Source organism: Drosophila virilis, chromosome 4 (assembly GCF_030788295.1).
Source record: "Drosophila virilis strain 15010-1051.87 chromosome 4, Dvir_AGI_RSII-ME, whole genome shotgun sequence".
In the NCBI taxonomy this organism is placed as follows: Eukaryota; Metazoa; Arthropoda; class Insecta; order Diptera; family Drosophilidae; genus Drosophila; species Drosophila virilis.
Window position 1 is genome coordinate 21,668,866 of NC_091546.1, and position 18,185 is coordinate 21,687,050.

The 18,185-nt window shown below is 40.8% G+C and overlaps 2 protein-coding genes across 8 annotated transcripts in view; one reads left to right on the forward strand and one right to left on the reverse strand.

Annotated features, from left to right (window-relative positions):
- Lar (tyrosine-protein phosphatase Lar) overlaps positions 1-18,185 on the forward strand; it is a 152,663-nt gene that overhangs the window by 116,118 nt on the left and 18,360 nt on the right. For 5 of the 7 annotated variants that reach the window (XM_070209009.1, XM_015172573.3, XM_015172574.3 and 2 more), the window contains 5 exons: positions 8,821-9,057; positions 9,126-9,272; positions 9,341-9,616; positions 9,921-9,944; positions 17,581-17,681. In XM_070209009.1, the coding sequence (XP_070065110.1) occupies positions 8,821-9,057; positions 9,126-9,272; positions 9,341-9,616; positions 9,921-9,944; positions 17,581-17,681 (785 nt within the window). Of the gene's footprint in view, positions 1-8,820; positions 9,058-9,125; positions 9,273-9,340; positions 9,626-9,920; positions 9,945-17,580; positions 17,682-18,185 lie in introns of all 7 variants that reach the window. The other 2 variants (XM_032437775.2, XM_032437778.2) reach the window with 1 other exon arrangement.
- scw (screw) lies at positions 6,725-8,442 on the reverse strand. Its single transcript, XM_002051165.3, has one exon. It carries the CDS (start codon positions 8,386-8,388, stop codon positions 7,156-7,158), a length of 1,233 nt encoding a protein of 410 aa, XP_002051201.1. The 5' UTR covers positions 8,389-8,442; the 3' UTR covers positions 6,725-7,155.

Sequence of the window (18,185 nt, forward strand, 5' to 3'; positions counted from 1 at the left end):
TAGAACTTTATTATTTTAATAAAACGCCTCGGGTTCTCTTTTGCCTGGTCCCGTCCCATGTTCTCTGTCGTCTTTGTCATAGTTACAATCATTTTACGCCTTCGGCCACGCCTCATTTGCTTTAAGACTTATTAATATGATTATTATGGACCCTTGTGGAGCATTTTCTTAGATTGTTAACGCATCTTATAAATTGTCATAGGAAATTGAATGTAAAGCGATTGGCAAATGGACTTTAATAAGGAAACACAAGATGATATTTTAATTTTATATAATTATCAAATTTTAATAATTATATAATCATATCAAGGACTTTTTTGGGAGTAAATATTTGATAAGCTATAAAGCAGAGCTGTTGACAGTAAAACGTTTGCGAATGCAACGCAGAGAAGAATTGTAAAATTCACTCGTGTTAGATTGGGCCCCAGAGGAAGAGCTAAAGAGACTGCAAATGGGGTGAGGCAGATTTGGTAATTGATAATTTCAAGAAATATAAAAGTTTATTGTAATTGCGAGTCATTTGCATTTATGAGTACTCGAAAGCACTTTCGAGTCAAATCCCTCAATAGTCGTATTTGTTAAATAACCCTGCAAAAAGGGTATAAGGGAGTTCGTTGTAATGTCAATCTGCATTTGGCGTGCTTTGCTGTTGTTGTTGTTGTTTTTTTCTACACTCTGGCAAATGACAACGGTCGCACTTCAATGCGCAAATACGTTTATAAATATTTTATTTAAAATTACTTCAGGGCATTGCCGCATTGCCGTTGATAGTTAATTTTGTCCACGCTGTGGCAAAGGCCCAGTTATAGAGGCCGAGCGACATACAGAGAGACAGACAGAGACCGATAATAATATTGAGCATAATACCTTTATTTTTTTTTTTTTGTCGATGGCCGCCAAATAGTCCCTTAGGGCTTTTGTTCAATAAAAAATGAAAATAATAAAAAGAAAGCCAGTCTGAGGCAGGAACCTCCATTGAGTTGTACTGACCATGTTCTGCTTGTGCTGCTGTTGCTTCTTTCCCTTATTTTTCTTAGAAGGGTTCAATGCGTCTGGGGAAATTACTTTATAACCGAGTTGGGGGCTGTGCACACTCGGACTTTTTGCTGTCTTGGGCTGCTTATTGCGAAAAAAAACGACAAGAAAAAAGGAAAGGTATAGCGAATATTTTTCAAATACCATAATTTGGCTTTTAAGCAAAAGAGGCTTATCAGAAATTGGTTTTGCTTGGCCAATTGTCTTAATGGCCGGCACGTGGAATGGGCCATGAGCTTACGCAGAACGCACACAAGTGTCAGGCTGTAAGGGGACAAAGCAAATAGGAGTAGAAGGGCCAAGAGAAGCAATACCAACAATGGGTCGTGAAAGGGTTGTTCCACGAATTGAATACGACAAGTGGCAAGTCGCAGGCAGTTAATGATTTGTATGACAACCCAGGGAATTGAGAGAGAGAGCGAGTGCTTAACTAGCATACATAGTTAAATTACTTAACAAGACTCTCGCATCAACTCTTAAGTTAGTTGATTTTTTAGATAAAGCTAAGAATGGCAAATAAATAAGATTAGCATAATAATAAGTATCAAGTTGTAATTTCTATTATAAATAAATAAGTAAGCCTTTTGTATAATTAAATACGAAGCAAAAATTTTGACAATTCTTTTAAATAGTTTTGAGTGCCTATATAAATTGTGTTTTTAGACAAAGCTGAGTTGCCTACAGTTTGAAGAGTTATCTAGAGAATCTAGGCAAAGGCAATGCTCGATTAAAATCTTTATGTCTATTTTATGTACTTCAGCAAACTACAATTCACCTTAAGTATTTGATGCTTAATTCTTAACTACTTCGATTCAATGTTAAATACGTAATGCCCATGTCGTAAGCTTCATAGAAAAGTTTAATCTTTATGTTTGCCCATTGTCGTAAAAGAATACACCTTGTCGCAATCGCCAAGCTGTCCATTTGTTGTGCACACACACACACACTCGCTGCTTTGCGCGTTGTTTTTGGCATTTTTATGTGCTCTTGTTAAACTTGCTGTTAAACTTCAACTACAAGTGGCAGCGTTTTGGCCGCAGCTGCAGCCTCTTTAAAAACAGGCGCAAGCACCCCTCAGATCCACTGAGCCGACACACCCTCCACACCCGCTTCACCTACGTCAAAATAGCCATGCGACTATAACTTTAATTGCTGTGCCCATCATTACAATCCTGCGCTACAGTTGCCCCCGCTCGCCCAGCGCCCCCTTGGCTGCCACTTGTCATGAGCAGGCGCCTCCTTTGGGGCGTTCGCTCGCAATTATTTACTTGAGCTGTAAAACTGTAGTTAAGACCAAGTCAACTTGAAAGCATTTGAGAAAGTTTAATGCTTAAATTATGAGCTACCCTAACCGGCACCACCCTACTTCAACTCGTTTCGCGTTGCCTCGTCTCGTTTGGCTTGGGCCAAAAGAGTTGACAGTCACTTTTGTTGAAAATGAGACAGTAATTGCCCAAAATGTGCATGACTGTAAGTGCTGGCACTCGGTTGGGGGAACGGGGCCAGCAACTCGCTGGCTCGCACATTTTAGGCTGGGTTGGGTACGGGATGCGGGGTGGTAGGGTCACTCAAGTTTTTCCATACATATTATTTTGTGCTATTTTCAAAAATTGAAAACTTTTCAGTTCTGCGGGTCCCCCTGCCTGTGTCATATTGTTGCGCTTGAGATGACGACTACTTAAATTAAAGCGTAATTTAATTAATAATCCCATTTGGCCGCGCTGTGCCAAGCTGTGAGCACACGCCTTAGCGGCTGTGGGATTCAGCCAGGCGATCAGCTTTAACCCCCCACCAAGCCAGTGTGTGTGCATGTATGTGTGTGTGTGTGTGAGTGAGTGTGTCTGGCAACGGAAGTTGCAAAATATGAAAATGACTGCGCAAGCGGAAGTGCAGTTGTGGCATGCCACATGTGTGCCATGTAGCAATACCAAAGGCGGCAGGGGGCAACAGGGATTAGGGCGCAGCCATATACAGTCTGGGGCACAGGTCCTCGTCTGGCTTCGTATTGGCATTGGCAGGCGCCATTGTCTCGCGCCTGTTGTTAATGGCAACACTGCCACAAAAGACGACAAAAGCGGTGGCAACACGCGTTGCCCTTCTGCCAGCCAAACAGCCAGCCAGCTAGTCAGCTAGAGTCGGGCTCTGATTGACTTTGCCTAAATAGTCTTTGTGGCCATTAAAAGCGCCAGCAAATTGAGCGCCAGCCACACAATAATGCAAACTATTGGGCTTTGTCTGAATGGTTCCGCATCCGACATGCATAGTTTCCTTCTTTTTTTTTTTTTGGGCGGTAGCATTCGCAATTCAAGAACAATAACAAGTGTGAGGCGGCCCAAAGAAAGTGGTTAGAGGAAACTCGGATAGGTTATAGTTCATTTTAATCCTAATATTGCTTATAAACAACTCTATCTGAGCTCAAATATTGCTAAGAACATAAAATTTCAGGCTAAAAATACGAAAATACTTTTACTTTATTTGAGATTTAGGCCCTAATACGTGTTTTAAATATTCAAAGTACTATTTAAGCATTTTCTAAAAAATGGTAATTTTTTATTGAAAAACGTGATGAAATACTTAAACACTTTTGCTTGGATTCGAACCTGTGCGCAAATTATAAAAGAAAAAGTCCATACCAAACCTTTTGTATTCGAATCTATATTTTGGTAAGTTTTTGGCGTTTTATAAACTGGTTTATTTTGAACTACGATGCAATTTTCGGCAACCTACACTTTGGTGTTAAGCACTTGCTATTCAAGCCAATTTTCAGAGCTCTGACTATGTTGACCATTTCCTTATTTTTATGATGCTTGAAAGAATTTTTAATTTTCATAAGAGTTGTGCACACACACACACACACACGCAAGCCCAAGCACAGTCGGGCGCACACACACTTGGGACAGTCAGGCTTGTGCGACTGAGAAGCTAAAAGGCCAGAGACGAAAGGACTTTTCATAGCTTAATTTTTATTGCACAGGCGAAAGTGCTGCTGCCACCTAAAAACCCTTGCAGCCAGCTACCAGTAAGTCCTAGTCCTATAGCTATCTATGTGTGTGCGTAGGTGTGGCTTATGTTAATGTTTTGCCAGCTTGCGAGCAATTTTAATGAAAGTTGCTTGCCATAAATTTTAATCACATTTTTTGTTGTCTTTTTTTTGGGGGGGGCAAAGATTCTACCTGAAACCATGCAAATGCCACAATCACATGCACAAGCGTATTTAAAGCATGTACAAAAAATGGCAATATTTAAAATTCAGTGGCATTTAATGGTTGTTTGAATGGTTCAGCGATTCCTAAACAACAACAATAACAACAGCAGCAATTGTGTTGCTGTTGCTGGCGCCCCGGAAAGCGCAACAAGCGTAATAAATGTGCAGCGTCATACAACACCAAAAAGTATGCAATAAATTTCACAACAATCAACTTTGATGCATGTAGGTGAACACGTACACACACACACACGAACAACAAAAATAGCAGCAACAAAAAATACTGCAAATACTGCAAATAAAAATAAAACGCAGCCAAAATGCTTGTGCACTGTGGAAAAATAAAACCGCGCCACAATCATCTAGCAGCATACATCATCATTTTTAGTTCTTTCACTTTTTATTTGTATTTTTATTTTATTTATATATATATATATATGTATTTTTTTTGCCATTCTTACTCCACCGTTTCCGTTACACCACCCAAAATAAAATATTAAAAAAAAAAAAAAAATACACATAATAAACACGAGTAGTAGAACAATTTTTGCAACATTTAGCACGGCTCGACATTTCTACAATTTATACACAGACACTTCCTGGGCTAGAGAAGGGGCCTGCTCAGGGAATTGGTCGCCAACAACACGAGTCATTAAAATGATTCACTCAACTGTAGTCTGTATGTGCCTCGTATTATTGCAGCTCTTCTCGCTGTGGTTGATTTTCCATTTCGCTGTTTGCTTTTTTGCCTGTTAAAGGGGGGAAGGGCGGAGCAGAGCGTAGCACAGTTTCATTAATTGGCCAACATCAAATCAGGCAACAGCAATAACAACAACAGGAAACACTCAAATGGCCCGAAAGTAAAAAAAAAAATAGCTATGAATACTTTATTTACGTTAGCTGCAGCCTTTTGCTATTCACTTTTCACAGATTAACCAAAAAACAACACAAAAACACTTCTTGTCCTCGTTGACATTTAGAAAAGTGAAAATATTTGTCATTTTTACTCACCGCTGAAATTTGATTATTTTCATGCAGATTTATTTATTACATGCGAAACTCGAAACCTCAACATCAACAAGCCATCAATATTTCATTCAATTTATGGATAAAATAAAAAAAAGTAAATTACATTGTAAAGGTTTAGGAACGCATATCTTTGATTACCTTGTTAGCAAATATTTGACTTTACTCCAAAATATAATTAAATTAATTATTTTTGGATTACATTGATTATAAAAATTGTTGAAAAGTTTTGCAAACAGAATATTAAGTTTCTCAGTGCCAAACATTAAAAAAGTACTATTGCTTGGCCCAGGTACCTATCGACACCTAACACAGTTATCGATTAGTAAAAGAATGCATAAGGAAACTTGTACAATACTCTTCTCAACTCAGTTTGTTTTAAAGCAAACTTTTCCAAGCCCTTCGCGCCGAATTTTGCGCTATAGCTTCACAAAATGTTGTAAAAAATAATAATTAAAAACGAATGTGAAATAAAATCTGGGCGCAAAAGCGATGTGACAATTTTTATCGCATAAAAACGTGCTCCATAAATAATGAAACGATTAAAATTAAAATCTGCAAATATTTTATACATACAAATGTGAAAATGTTGTGCAAATGAATTGTTTTCACATATCGTGCATATTTCATGCGAGCATTTCCCATAAATATTCTTCAAATTGACTCATATATAAACATATTAGTGCTGAAAAATATCTAAAGGAAGGCACCTGATTAATTGGAGCGCATTCAAGCGTTAATTGAAACCCAATATTAGACGAATAATACGGGAGAAGAGCAAATAATTATGTGACATGATGTGGGGCATTTGCGTAATTAGAAAATACGAAACCCAAATTGTGTTGAAATCATTAAATTCACATATTTTCAATTTTAAGTATTAGTAAAATCTTTATGTATTCATACAAAATTGTTGAGTATGTGTATTTATTATTTAATAACCTGGCTTTGACTGCCGGAATTAGCTTGTTTGGGCTACATATTTCATTGTTTATTGGTCATATAAAAATATAATGCACGGGCTCTCGACCCAGTTTATGTAGCTTTATATGTGTCATTCACATTAGCTTAATATGCCGGAAAAGTGCGCCCGATATTTAATAGACCCCCGGCAGATTCCAAGCAGTCGCATTCGCAGCAAACACTGTCATAACTTTTATACGGCCTTTAAAATCATATAAAAAATTGTGTTAATTTTCATGTGTTGCTGCTGCCCTACGCACCAGGCCCACCTACCCCACACCACCCCACCCCTTATCTCCCCTACTCGAGCATAAAAAAGGTAAATTCTGGCCATTTTATGGACCAATGAGCATCATGTGGATACGACCATTAAAGTGAAGCTACAAAATGTGAGAAAGAAAAGCCAAGCACACTTTGACTTTCAAATTTATTGATAAATCTAAGATCTTAGGACTACTTACACATGCGTTCGCCCTGGCCATAAATCATTAAAGCTGTTTTTTCTTTTGTTTACCTTAAAATTGCTTACATATTATAGAAGTGTGCTCATGATGATGATGATGGGTTGGAAGGCTGATTTATAAGCATGTACTCAAAACCTAATTCAGCATTTTATATAGGAAGTTCTTTAATAGATTTAAAGTCTTTGGAACTGTTGTTGTTTAAGTTGGAGAATACTTTTATCTAAAACCCATTTTAAATCGGGCTTCACAATAGTTATTTTTGGCTTTTAGTTTCGTCTTATAAATTATAATATATAAACATTTTTGAACCGGTTCAAACTTCGTCTTTACTAGTATTGTCTTATTCATTGCTAATCTTAAAAACTAAACCCATTTAAAATCGGCTTTGATTGGTTTAACCCTAGAAGTAAGCATCATTTTCGTTAGCCAGGCTTAGATGGATTACCCACGATTCACTCCCATCTAATGGCATCCACACTCCTTGGCCACCGTCTTTTGGTATTTGGTTAAGTCTATGATATCCTCGTTTATGTATCGCAATATGGTTATGGCGCCCAGAACAGTGGGCACACAGCAGGGCTTGGGCAGATGCGGCTGCTTCAGATGCATCAGGGTCTGAACAATCGCATGATTCGTGGCATTCATTTTGGTGCCGAGCGGAAAATTGCAGCCGCCGCCGCAAAAGTACGCCTCAAACTTCTTGGGCGCTATGACCCAATTGTGCATTTGCAGCTCCTTAAAGTCCACTGTAAAGTTGAGACGCTCGCAGGACTGCGGCGCCTTGAATACCTCCGGCGGGGGCCGGACGTGACCAGTTGGCGGCAACATGGCCCTGCGCTTGTTAAGGTCGCGCTTGAAACGCAGCTTTTGTACCTTAACCAGCAGCTCGGGCCCATTGAAATAGCCCACAATGAAGGGCTCCAGATTGGAATCCGCTGCCTGGGGCGCCACTAGACCGGCCCCCAAGGCACTTACCCGCGCCTCGCCCAACGAGATGCGCAACTCGTGGCGCTGTGGGCTCTTGTTGAGCAGCCAGGCGCGCAGCGTCTGCGTCAGATTGAACTCTAGCCAGCCCTTGTAGTGGGTTGTGGTGTTCACTGAGTGCAGGATGCGATAAACAGGAGCACCATCCTCCATAAAAGCCTGATGACTGTGGATCCTTCTATATACGGAAACTGTGAAATTCTGGCGCTGCTCCTGCCAGCTGGGCTGCTTATAGATGCGCAGCATGGCCTGCACCAGCGTCAGATCCACGGGCACGTCATTCGTATTAAACGTGATGTGCAAATCCTGCCGAGAGTTTATCTCCCCCTCCTCCTTCTCACCCTGCTCCAGTGACTTGAGGCGACTGGAGAAGGTCAAAATGCTGTTGCAGCTAGCTATCTCCTGGCGATCCTCACGGGTCACTAGTATATCGTCCTCTAGCGAACGCTTGTGTCGCTGCTGCAGCACTTCCTGCGGCTCCTGCTCCTCGTTGATCTCATTGTACACCTCAAGCAGGAACTTTGTGGCCGACGTGTGCAGCTGCTTGGGCTGTGCCATGCGCCTGGGTCTGTCGCCCAAATCCAGCAAATCGACCATTTCCAATTGTTCAGCAAGAGTTGTTGGCTCCATGTTCACATCGCCTGTTACGTAGGTGGTGCCCAGGACGCCCAAATAGCTGGAGAGTAGCACCAATGGGAGTAACTGCAACATTGTTGAGTTGTGTGTCGAGTGTGCAATAAGTAACTGAATAGCCTTGTTTGAAAGGTCTGTATTTTATAGGCAAACAGGTAGTAAGCGACGGAATATCTAGGTAGAGCACAAGCACAACCCTTTCGCAGAGACAAAGAAGAGGAGAACTATGTTAAAATCCCTCAGGTGAAGTGCAGGCTTTAAGGGATAAAAGATTAACGCCAGCCCATATACATGTGGGTAGGTTTAAGCCATTCCTAGTCAGCCTTAAGGGTTTTTTGTACCTAGAGCTCAGTTATTTCTTGGATAAGTTGAGCTAACGACAAGATAGCTAAAAAAGTCGTTAGAATTGTTATTTATTTATTGATCTTAACAGTAAAATATCATATATAAAGTTAAGTTCTCCCAGAAAACTCTTATTATAACTCTCTCTTTCGCCCTTTCTTCTTCTAGGCGTCTTGCAAATCAACAACAGTCGCGAAGAGGATCAGGGCAAATACGAATGCGTTGCGGAGAACTCTATTGGAACGGAGCACTCAAAAGCCACCAATCTGTATGTGAAAGTGCGTCGCGTGCCACCCACATTCTCGCGCCCACCAGAGGCCTTGAGTGAGGTGATGTTGGGCTCCAATCTGAATCTATCCTGCATAGCCGTCGGCTCACCCATGCCGCACGTCAAGTGGATGAAGGGTAAGTGTGTGCGATTGACATTTGCCCTGGCCCTATCCAAAGATAATCTCTCTCATTCTATGTGACAGGCGCACAAGATCTGACGCCGGAGAATGATATACCCATAGGTCTAAATGTGCTGCAGTTGAATAATATACAGGAGAGCGCCAATTTCACGTGCATAGCCGCCTCCTCGCTGGGCCAGATCGAATCGGTGTCCGTGGTCAAGGTGCAATGTGAGTGCAAGCAGCAGATTGAACTTTAGTTCAAATTTTAACTGATCGCTTTCTCTGTTTCCCTCTAGCTCTGCCCACGGCGCCTACGGATGTGCAAATCTCTGAGGTGACCGCCACTTCGGTGCGTCTGGAGTGGTCGTACAAGGGGCCCGAAGATCTGCAATACTATGTCATCCAGTACAAGCCGAAGAATGCGAATCAGGCCTTCAGCGAGATCAGCGGCATCATAACCATGTACTATGTGGTCCGTGCCCTGAGTCCATACACCGAATACGAGTTCTATGTGATAGCTGTGAATAATATTGGACGCGGTCCGCCCTCGGCTCCGGCGACTTGCACCACGGGTGAGACAAGTGAGTATGCCCGGCTACCGAAAGGAGTTCACTTAAGGATAAACCCACTAACTGTTACTCTTCTTCTTCATCTTCTTGTTTACGTTTATTTTATTTTTACCATTTTAACCACACGCTGCCAGGATTTTTTCAGACATTTTTGCAATTTGATTTTCTAGTTGATTTTTTTTCGCTTGAGTTTTTATGTAAACTGCGGTACTCACCCTTTTCTCGTTATGTCTCTCTCTCCCTCTCTCCTCTCTCTCTCTCTCTCTCTTATTTTCACTTTTTCTTGCACGCTTTCCCCGCATCTCAGGCGATTACTCATTTGGTGGCACAAGTAAGTATCCTCTTAGACTCTTCTGGGCAACAAAATTTTAGGGCCAAAACAATTTCAATAACAATTCTTGAGCGGCATTCACATAACATTAGCCTTTCCCCCACTCACCCTCCACACCGCCGCATTACCCTTTCTTTGCACGAGTTTCGCTTGGAATCAAAGGTAAATGCAATGTTTAAAAAAAAGAAGCGTTGCATACGCAGCTGCCTCAAGCCCAGACACAGGCGCACACTAAATCTGTTGATGGTTATGTGTGTGTGTGTGTGTGTGTGTGTGTGTGTGTGGGTGTGTGGGTGTGTGTGTGTGTGTATGCGTGTGTAGAGGCAGCTGCCTCACGTCGCCTAGACGTCCTCCACCACCACCTACTCTCCTCTGAATGTGGCTGGCAACGCATAAACTTTGCATTGTTATGCGTTCATATGAATGCGCATCAATGTCGTTTCTCTGCTTACAAGTGCCATGCATATGTATGTGTGTGCGTGTGTGTGTGTATGTGTGTGTACATGCAACACCGTTTTAGCCATGGCAATTGCGCGTAAGCAAGCGCTGCCCGTTTCGTTTCGCCCTTCTCTCTTCTGCGGCTATTTTGGCATGTCTGCCAATTTTTTGGGATTTTTTTGTAGCTTGTCGTATAAAAGTTGAAAACTTTTATTGCCGCAATTATGCTTATCGCTTGCCCAATATCGTTACGAAATATTATTTCGATAGCAAACGTTTACGGCCAGCAGCAACAATGGCAGCAAACCAGAAATAAAAAGAAGAACAAGAAAATGCGAAAAAAAAGAAGAAAACTAACAACATTTTTGAGAACGCAGCAGCAGGTCGCACGCATCGGATAATGACACGTGTCAGCACGGTTAGGTTCAGTTAGTGTCGGCTTAGGAGCTTAGGTAGCAGCTGGCAAAGCCGAATTTATGGTCTGTAAGTGCAACAATCGAGTGCCATAAACAGCAGACAGCTTAAGGAGGCACGAGCATCAGATGGAAGGTACCTGAATACATAACTGCATAGAAGGTTCTGCCTTAAGATGTGCCTACTAGCTGCCAAAAGGGCTTGGTCTTGTTAAAATATATAAGAGCTGCTTAATGTGGTTAGAAGAACTTTATCAGGTTGCATTTTAAATTAACCAATTGTTCATTTCCCATTCCTTTATAAAGTTGTTCGCGTGTTTTAAATGATATTTATGAGATAGCAAATTCCTGATTAACTCTATTTTTTTTTGACAACTCCATAAAGTATATGCATATAGACCCTTAAAAAGTCATGCTCAGATCTCTAACAGAGCTGACGACTTTTTTTCGGAGAAAAAGGCGTCCTGGCTCAAGTATACACAGTTCATGTACAAATTTTTTATAAAAGCTAATCTATTTTACGGCAAGTCGCAACGCTACTTTTACACGCTTTTCGTAATGCAAGCGCAGGGTAAAATTTAAATCCTTAAATTACTACGACCATTTTCCATCTATTTCAAGATTCATTTGACGTTTCAAGTGTCTTACATGCACATGGCCTATTATCATCTATTTTGGTTATATTATAGATTGGAATCTGTTACTTATGCTTTTCATTAATTTAAATGAGACTTTGCTTGAGTTGATCGCATCAGACAGGGTCTTAACAATTTGCACGCAAGCCGGGCAGCTGTTGGTTCCTCTCAATTCGCAGCAATTATAAAGATATGCAGTATGTCCTGCAGGACTTGTCACTCACTCTCGCTCTCTCTTTCTCTATCTATCTGTCTCACTCACTCTCTCGCTTTATATGTCTCCATTGTGTGCACTCAACCTTTGGCTGAAAATCCTTGCTATTGAAGTAACTGCTGTCTTGTATTGCAATTTGGCTATAATGTATACAACTAATATGGCCTAATACATTTAAGTTTAATGCGCACACAAACACCTACACACACGCACACACACCAATACACACATACAAAAGTGTGTTGGCAACTCTTTAACAGCTCCTTTCGTCATGTAATAGGTCATGGGGCCTCAGCACATGGTTCCGATGTATGGCGTTGTGTGTGTGCGTGCTTGCGTGTGGGCCTGTGTGCATGTGTGTGTGTGTGTGTATGTGTGGGAGGCTGCTAAGAATTTAGTGCTATGTGCTATAAGCAGACAGCAGTAGGCGTGAGCAGGCATGCAAGGGATACATATTAATGGAGCGTATCCGTATGTAATGTATATGCTCTTAAATGCAGCTTACGTGACGCTGCCACACGATGCACAGAAGCAAAAGGAGCTGCCAGGATAACTGGCAGCCAGGCTTCGCTTCGGTCAGGATGTCTCTGTGTGTGTGTGTGTGTGTGTCTGCCCAGTCGCTTGCCAGGCCAAGCTATTGCAATTTTTGAATGCCCCATGTGCTGCATGCAAATCTTAGCCTAGACCCAGCAAATGGCAATGGCAGACGCTTCTATCCGTGCAGCGCACACACACACACAGACACACACACATACGCACACACATAACACACACTCGTGTAACAGATGAGATGGGTGCGATATAAATTGTGGGTAAAACGCTGCAGTGGCACCATGTAGATATTGCAGTAAAATTGTGAGAATTGGAATTTATTGATTGGCCATTAACCAATTGAGAAGCACAAGAAAAGGAAATGATGCAACACAAACACACACACTCGCACACACACACACACACACCCATTCAAACACCCTCTCCCAAGGCACACAACATGCAGCAGCAGCAACAACAACACATGCTGGCGCTTGTCAGCAATTGAGGCGATCCACTGCTGTTGCCCACTAATTAGCAGAGCTTCCTTTTGCCACTCCCCTCCCACCCTTTCAGCTGCGATTTCTATCTGGTCTATCTGCTTTCTCTGTCTGTCTGTCTCTGTCTCTCTCTCCCTCATCCTGCTACTGTGCAGTTGTTCAGCAATTTCACGCCTCACAATTGTATTTCAGGCATTTACGAATGCGATTTAGGGCAATGCACGACTGTTGTATACCCTATAAACAGCTGCAGTATGCATCCACACATAAAGCTGATTCTAAAGATAAAATGCAATAAATACATCTGTATTTACCCGAACAAGGCATGTTATATTTGCTTCGCGAACTTTGATTAATTTTGTTCGAATTGCTATTTTGAATTTGGAAGAATTGTAAATTCAACATTAACCCAATTTTGTCAGCAGCTATGATATTGAATTCTCCTCTTAATGCTTCTTCCAGGTGCTGCCAAGTTATGGCAAAATTTGAATTGTAATTTTTTGGGAGTAAATCGATTTTTCAATTCGATTCTAATCTTCACTTGTGTCTGAAATGCAATTTTGTGTTTCTTACTTAAACATTCAATTGTAATTATACGAATTTAATACATTCAATGAAAGCCCCAAATTAGTGTTATACTGGCAATCCTCTGGCGATATCACCGATAAAACATTTCTCTCTGTTAGATAAACTCCTCTGTTATTCGTTTTACTGCAACAACAACAAAATCCACTCAAACGAGCGAAATATATGTTTGCGCGAATGTGCATGAGCGCCAAAACAAAAGGAGAGTTACAGTTAAAACTTCGACTGCCTTAACCTATTAGTGCAAGCGAGATAGCAAGACCATTCCCATTTGTTCTGCTGTTCTTTGTACGCACCTTCTTTGTCGAAGTGACGACAATTATAAGATTAAATCAACAGCTTCAGATTATGTGCGCCTGGTATTTAGAGATGGCACTTTACGTTTTTTTAAGGCCGGGCGGTGGCTGCCATTGGCATAATTATAGCCAAAGTTTAATATTTACTTTGACAAATTAAATATAAAATAAATTACACATTATATATATAAATGCCGATCACCTAAGGATATATCTTTTTTTAACTACTTTGCATTAGTATATAACATCATCATTCAGATATTCTATTATTCTATTATTTTAACAAGTCAAAAAGGTATATCCATAAAAGATCGGCCTTAAGTTACCCGAAATGCATAAAGCGTTATGTTAGCAGCAGAAGTGGTTATTATATGGCGTGTTAACTTGATTCTGATCAGCCATCACTATTCGGCAACCATTCTGTTATTCTTTTTGCTGCAACAACAACAACATCCGCTTACGCGAGCGAAATTATATGTATGCACGAATTTGCATGAGCGCCAAGCAAAAGGAGAGTTACAGTTAATGCGCCGAGTTGCGTTTGCGCACATATGTGTAAGCGAGATAGCAATTTTCATTCATTTCAATATCATTCCCATATATTCTGCTGTGAGCACCCTTTGCACAGACCTTCTTAGTCGAAGCGACGGCAAATTAAGATAAATCAACAGCTTCAAATTATGTGCGCCTGGTATTTAGAGATGACACTTTACGTTTACCTTAAGACCTAGCGGTGCATAGTATCGTCATGCCAGGTGATATTTATTTGATATGAAAAATATTTTATAAATGAAGCTGAATATATTATCAAGGAGCCCCAGATGATGGACTCAATTGCAAATTATTTAGACACATTTAATATTAACACCAATCATCTACTAATTGTCGAAAATTGTATCTGGTTAATGCACAATTATGAATTACTCGCGGTTCGAGTAGTTTGTATTATATGAAGCTTATTTTATACACAATTGCACTATTTTAAAGTCGTTTGTAGCAGCGCCAGGTTTGAAAGTAATCGTAAAATGTCATATCCAATAAGAACGAACTAAAAATCGCGTCAGTGAGTTGCATACGTCTGTATAGAAGAAAACACCCACACATATTTGTGCATCACGTTCACATAAATTTTTGTTGGGACTTATCGCTCAATACAAGAATTGTTTCTTTACAAAATCTACTTATGATCGCTTGCTTGTTCTTTTTGCTGTGCGCCCTTTTTGCACTGCTGCAGTGCTCTGAGCGCAAAAGTAGCCTCTCAAGCCTTCACTCTCCGTGTTCCCACACATTCGTTGGCGTAGTATTCCCATTGCTTGTATATCCAAAAAATCCACCATTTCCTTTTTATGTGCGCCTAGCATTACATACATACATATTTACATACTTAGCATACCCAACATCAGTTTGTGTGTGCGTTTGCTTGTACGTTATCTATCTACCTACAGAACTAAATTACGCGAGCGCAGAGCAGAGGCTTAGAGCGATAAGCAGCAAAAAAAAATCGTAAGAGCGCGCAGAAGAGGTAGAGAATAATAAAGTAAACACATATCATGCGACTCCAGCTGCATACACTTGTTTGGGTGTGTGTTCGCCCATGTTATCTACATCATAATCTAAAGTCGCTCGTGTACGCATTTCTCTTCCGATCGTTTGCCTGCGCCGACCTGCGCAATATTATTCTGTGTTAGTTTTTCCTCAGAAGTCAATTGAGCTTGAGTAGTTGCCGCTTAAGCTTTTATAAAACTATGTGATGCTTAAAATGTATTCCATTAAGATAGATGAAGCGATTTAAAAGGATTTTGCAAAATATTAGACTTATATATAAAAAAAGATCAAAAGCTTGTGCCTGTGAGAAATCTTCATCATGATTGATGTTCATAAGCATAATCAGCATAATCATAAGCATAATCATAATAATAATACTTGCTTCCTAGCGTTTCCCTCTGCATGCACTTGTGTGTGTGCTTATACGCTTATATGATATATATATATGTGCGTATGTGATCGCTAAGAGAGAACTAAACTGTGCGAGCGTAATGTGGACTGAAGAAACGGTGCCCAGAAAGAAACGATAAGCAGAAACAAAAAATCGTGAGAGCGCGATGCATAGGTAGATAATGCAAGAGCACACATATGTAAATTTATATGTTCATATCTGGCGATTATCTCTGCATGTTCTTTTTGAGGTGTGTATATTCTTGAGTGAGATGCATATGTTTAATTGCTTGTGCGTTATCTACCTTCGAATTGCGCTCACTCGAATTTATAAGTTGCTTGCTCTATTTTCTGTTGGTCGACTTTGTCAATCATTGAGTCCGCGGAACATAATTCTGTTTTAGTTTAACTCCAACAGTCGTGAGAATCTGTTCAAAATATTACAAGTGAAATATAAAAAGCATATATTAATCGCTGCTCGAATGGTAAACGTTTTCGGATTCATACGGATCGAGAATATCGATTGGCATTCAAATACGCACATCTTATAATTTGAGACAGTTTGACAAAAGTAGCATTACAGTTTCTGTCAATATTAAGAGATGGTGCAATAAAAATTAGTGGACTATCAAATCTATAGAGTTTCCTGAATCCAGAAACGTATGTCTTCGATCGGGCTTTATTTAACAGATATAGAATCACTTAAATTATACAAAAACCCTTATTTTTCATGTTGTATTTTTCAGCCAAATCTGTAAAAAATATCAACAATATTTTTGGTTTCTAGATGACCCATAAATCCTTGGTTATAAATACCATGGATACAGTTCCAAAGAACCTACAGGACTGAATTCTTACTAAATTAGCTAGAATATAGTCCAAATGTATGATTTTGCTTTCAGCTTCTTAGTTCTTAGTTGACTTGCATAATGAAAACCTGGATGAACAATTATTACGCTCAGTCGGTTGTCTTTTTAATAGATTCGAATTATTTTCTGATCTAAGCTGGATGTCCAGATATTGTATAAAGAACCGATTTGTTAGCTCTACTCCCTAATATACCCGCCTAACACTATGAACATTTCTAGGGTATAGATATTATATGCATACAGCATATGCCAGCCCTCAAATATGACGACAGGCAGTTGGGGCACTTCGGCGGACTCTAGCTGCATTAGCATTGTTTTTCGCACAACAAAAATCAGTTAAAGTGTGTGTGCGTGTGTGAGTGTGTGTGTGTGTGTTATATGTTGTGCTGTACATGTTTTTGCAGCATTGCGTTGCACATTATAAATGCAAAATTCGCACTATAATGCGCCGGACTCTACGTGGCAGCAGCACAAAACTGTTTACAATGACGACTCCTGCGGACGGACGGGCATTTAGCAAAAGTCCATTCCCAGCAATTGTGATGGATGATTGTTTGCATTGCAAAACATTTGCGTGGAGCGTTGGTTTCTCGATACGCACGCCCACGGCCTCATTCATTTGATGATGCATGTGCCCACGCTGTCATGTCCTGGTCGATTTTCAGCTATGGGTCCGCATTTGATTTAAAATCCTGACTATTGCTCAAATGCGGAAAATTCATTTAACAAAATTGCATATGCATGACCGATGGCGCGCGAGGTTTCGAGGTTGTCTGCGTTGGGGTCTGGCGTTTACCGAGTCGCATTTAAAGCGCATTTGTTTGTGAAGGATCGAAAACTATTATGAGCTCATCATACTTCAACCCTTTTTATATAGAGTATCTAATGCAAAACACTACATTAGTTTAGTCCAAATGCAATTATTCTGTTTGACTCTCTTGACAACTTGTTGCTTAGTTTCGATGGGCTTGTTAATCGGTACGTCTATCAGATAGATAATCGGCTTTAACTACTATTAATCAGCCTCTGAACTATGGTATATTTTGACTGAAATTATTAGACCCACACTAAACCAAAAAGTTCTTTAGGTTTCCCATAATCTGAGCTAAAAATAGCTCACATAATTTCTCGTCCACTCTTCATTTAAATGTGCTAACAATGGTAATAATCTTTTTATCCCACCTCTCACCTCTCTCTCTCATCTGTCTGTCTCTTTTCAGAAATGGAAAGTGCGCCACGTAATGTGCAAGTGCGGCCGTTGAGCTCCTCAACGATGGTTATTACTTGGGAGCCACCAGAGACGCCCAATGGACAAGTGACCGTAAGTACCTGGCATTGAGTACGCATATTAAACAACAACCCGAACAGGGACACAGACTCGAGCTCCGGCTACAGATGTCTGCAGGCCAGGCCAAGGGTCGACACTTTGTCACGTCGAAACGAAAGGCCGGGGGCAGAGAAATGGCCCAAATGACGTTAGCCATGTTTGGCATTAAAACGCAGGCGGGCCCAGAGAAGGGGAGCAAAGCGTTTAAATGCAAATGTGCGAATGAAATCAAAGCCACACAACAGTTAGCCAGTTGGGCTCCCAGTTAAGCCACCCAAGCCAGATCCTTCGGCTCCTTCGGGCTGCCTTCTGACTGGCTTTGGATTGCCTGGCTGGGCTGCACGTTGATCGAGTCAAGTGCTAGGCCGCAATGGCTGTGGTCTCCATTGTTGTGTGCCTCGTGCCACGGCGTGCTGCAGCTGCAAACAGTTCTCGCCGCAATGCCAAAATTATAAAGTACGCAAATCTGAGACCGCAGGTCATATTTCATTCTAGGCT

Coding starts and splice junctions, on each gene's coding strand:
- scw (XM_002051165.3), bottom strand. CDS start 8,388: ATGTTGCAGTTACTCCCATTGGTGCTACTCTCCAGCTATTTGGGCGTC.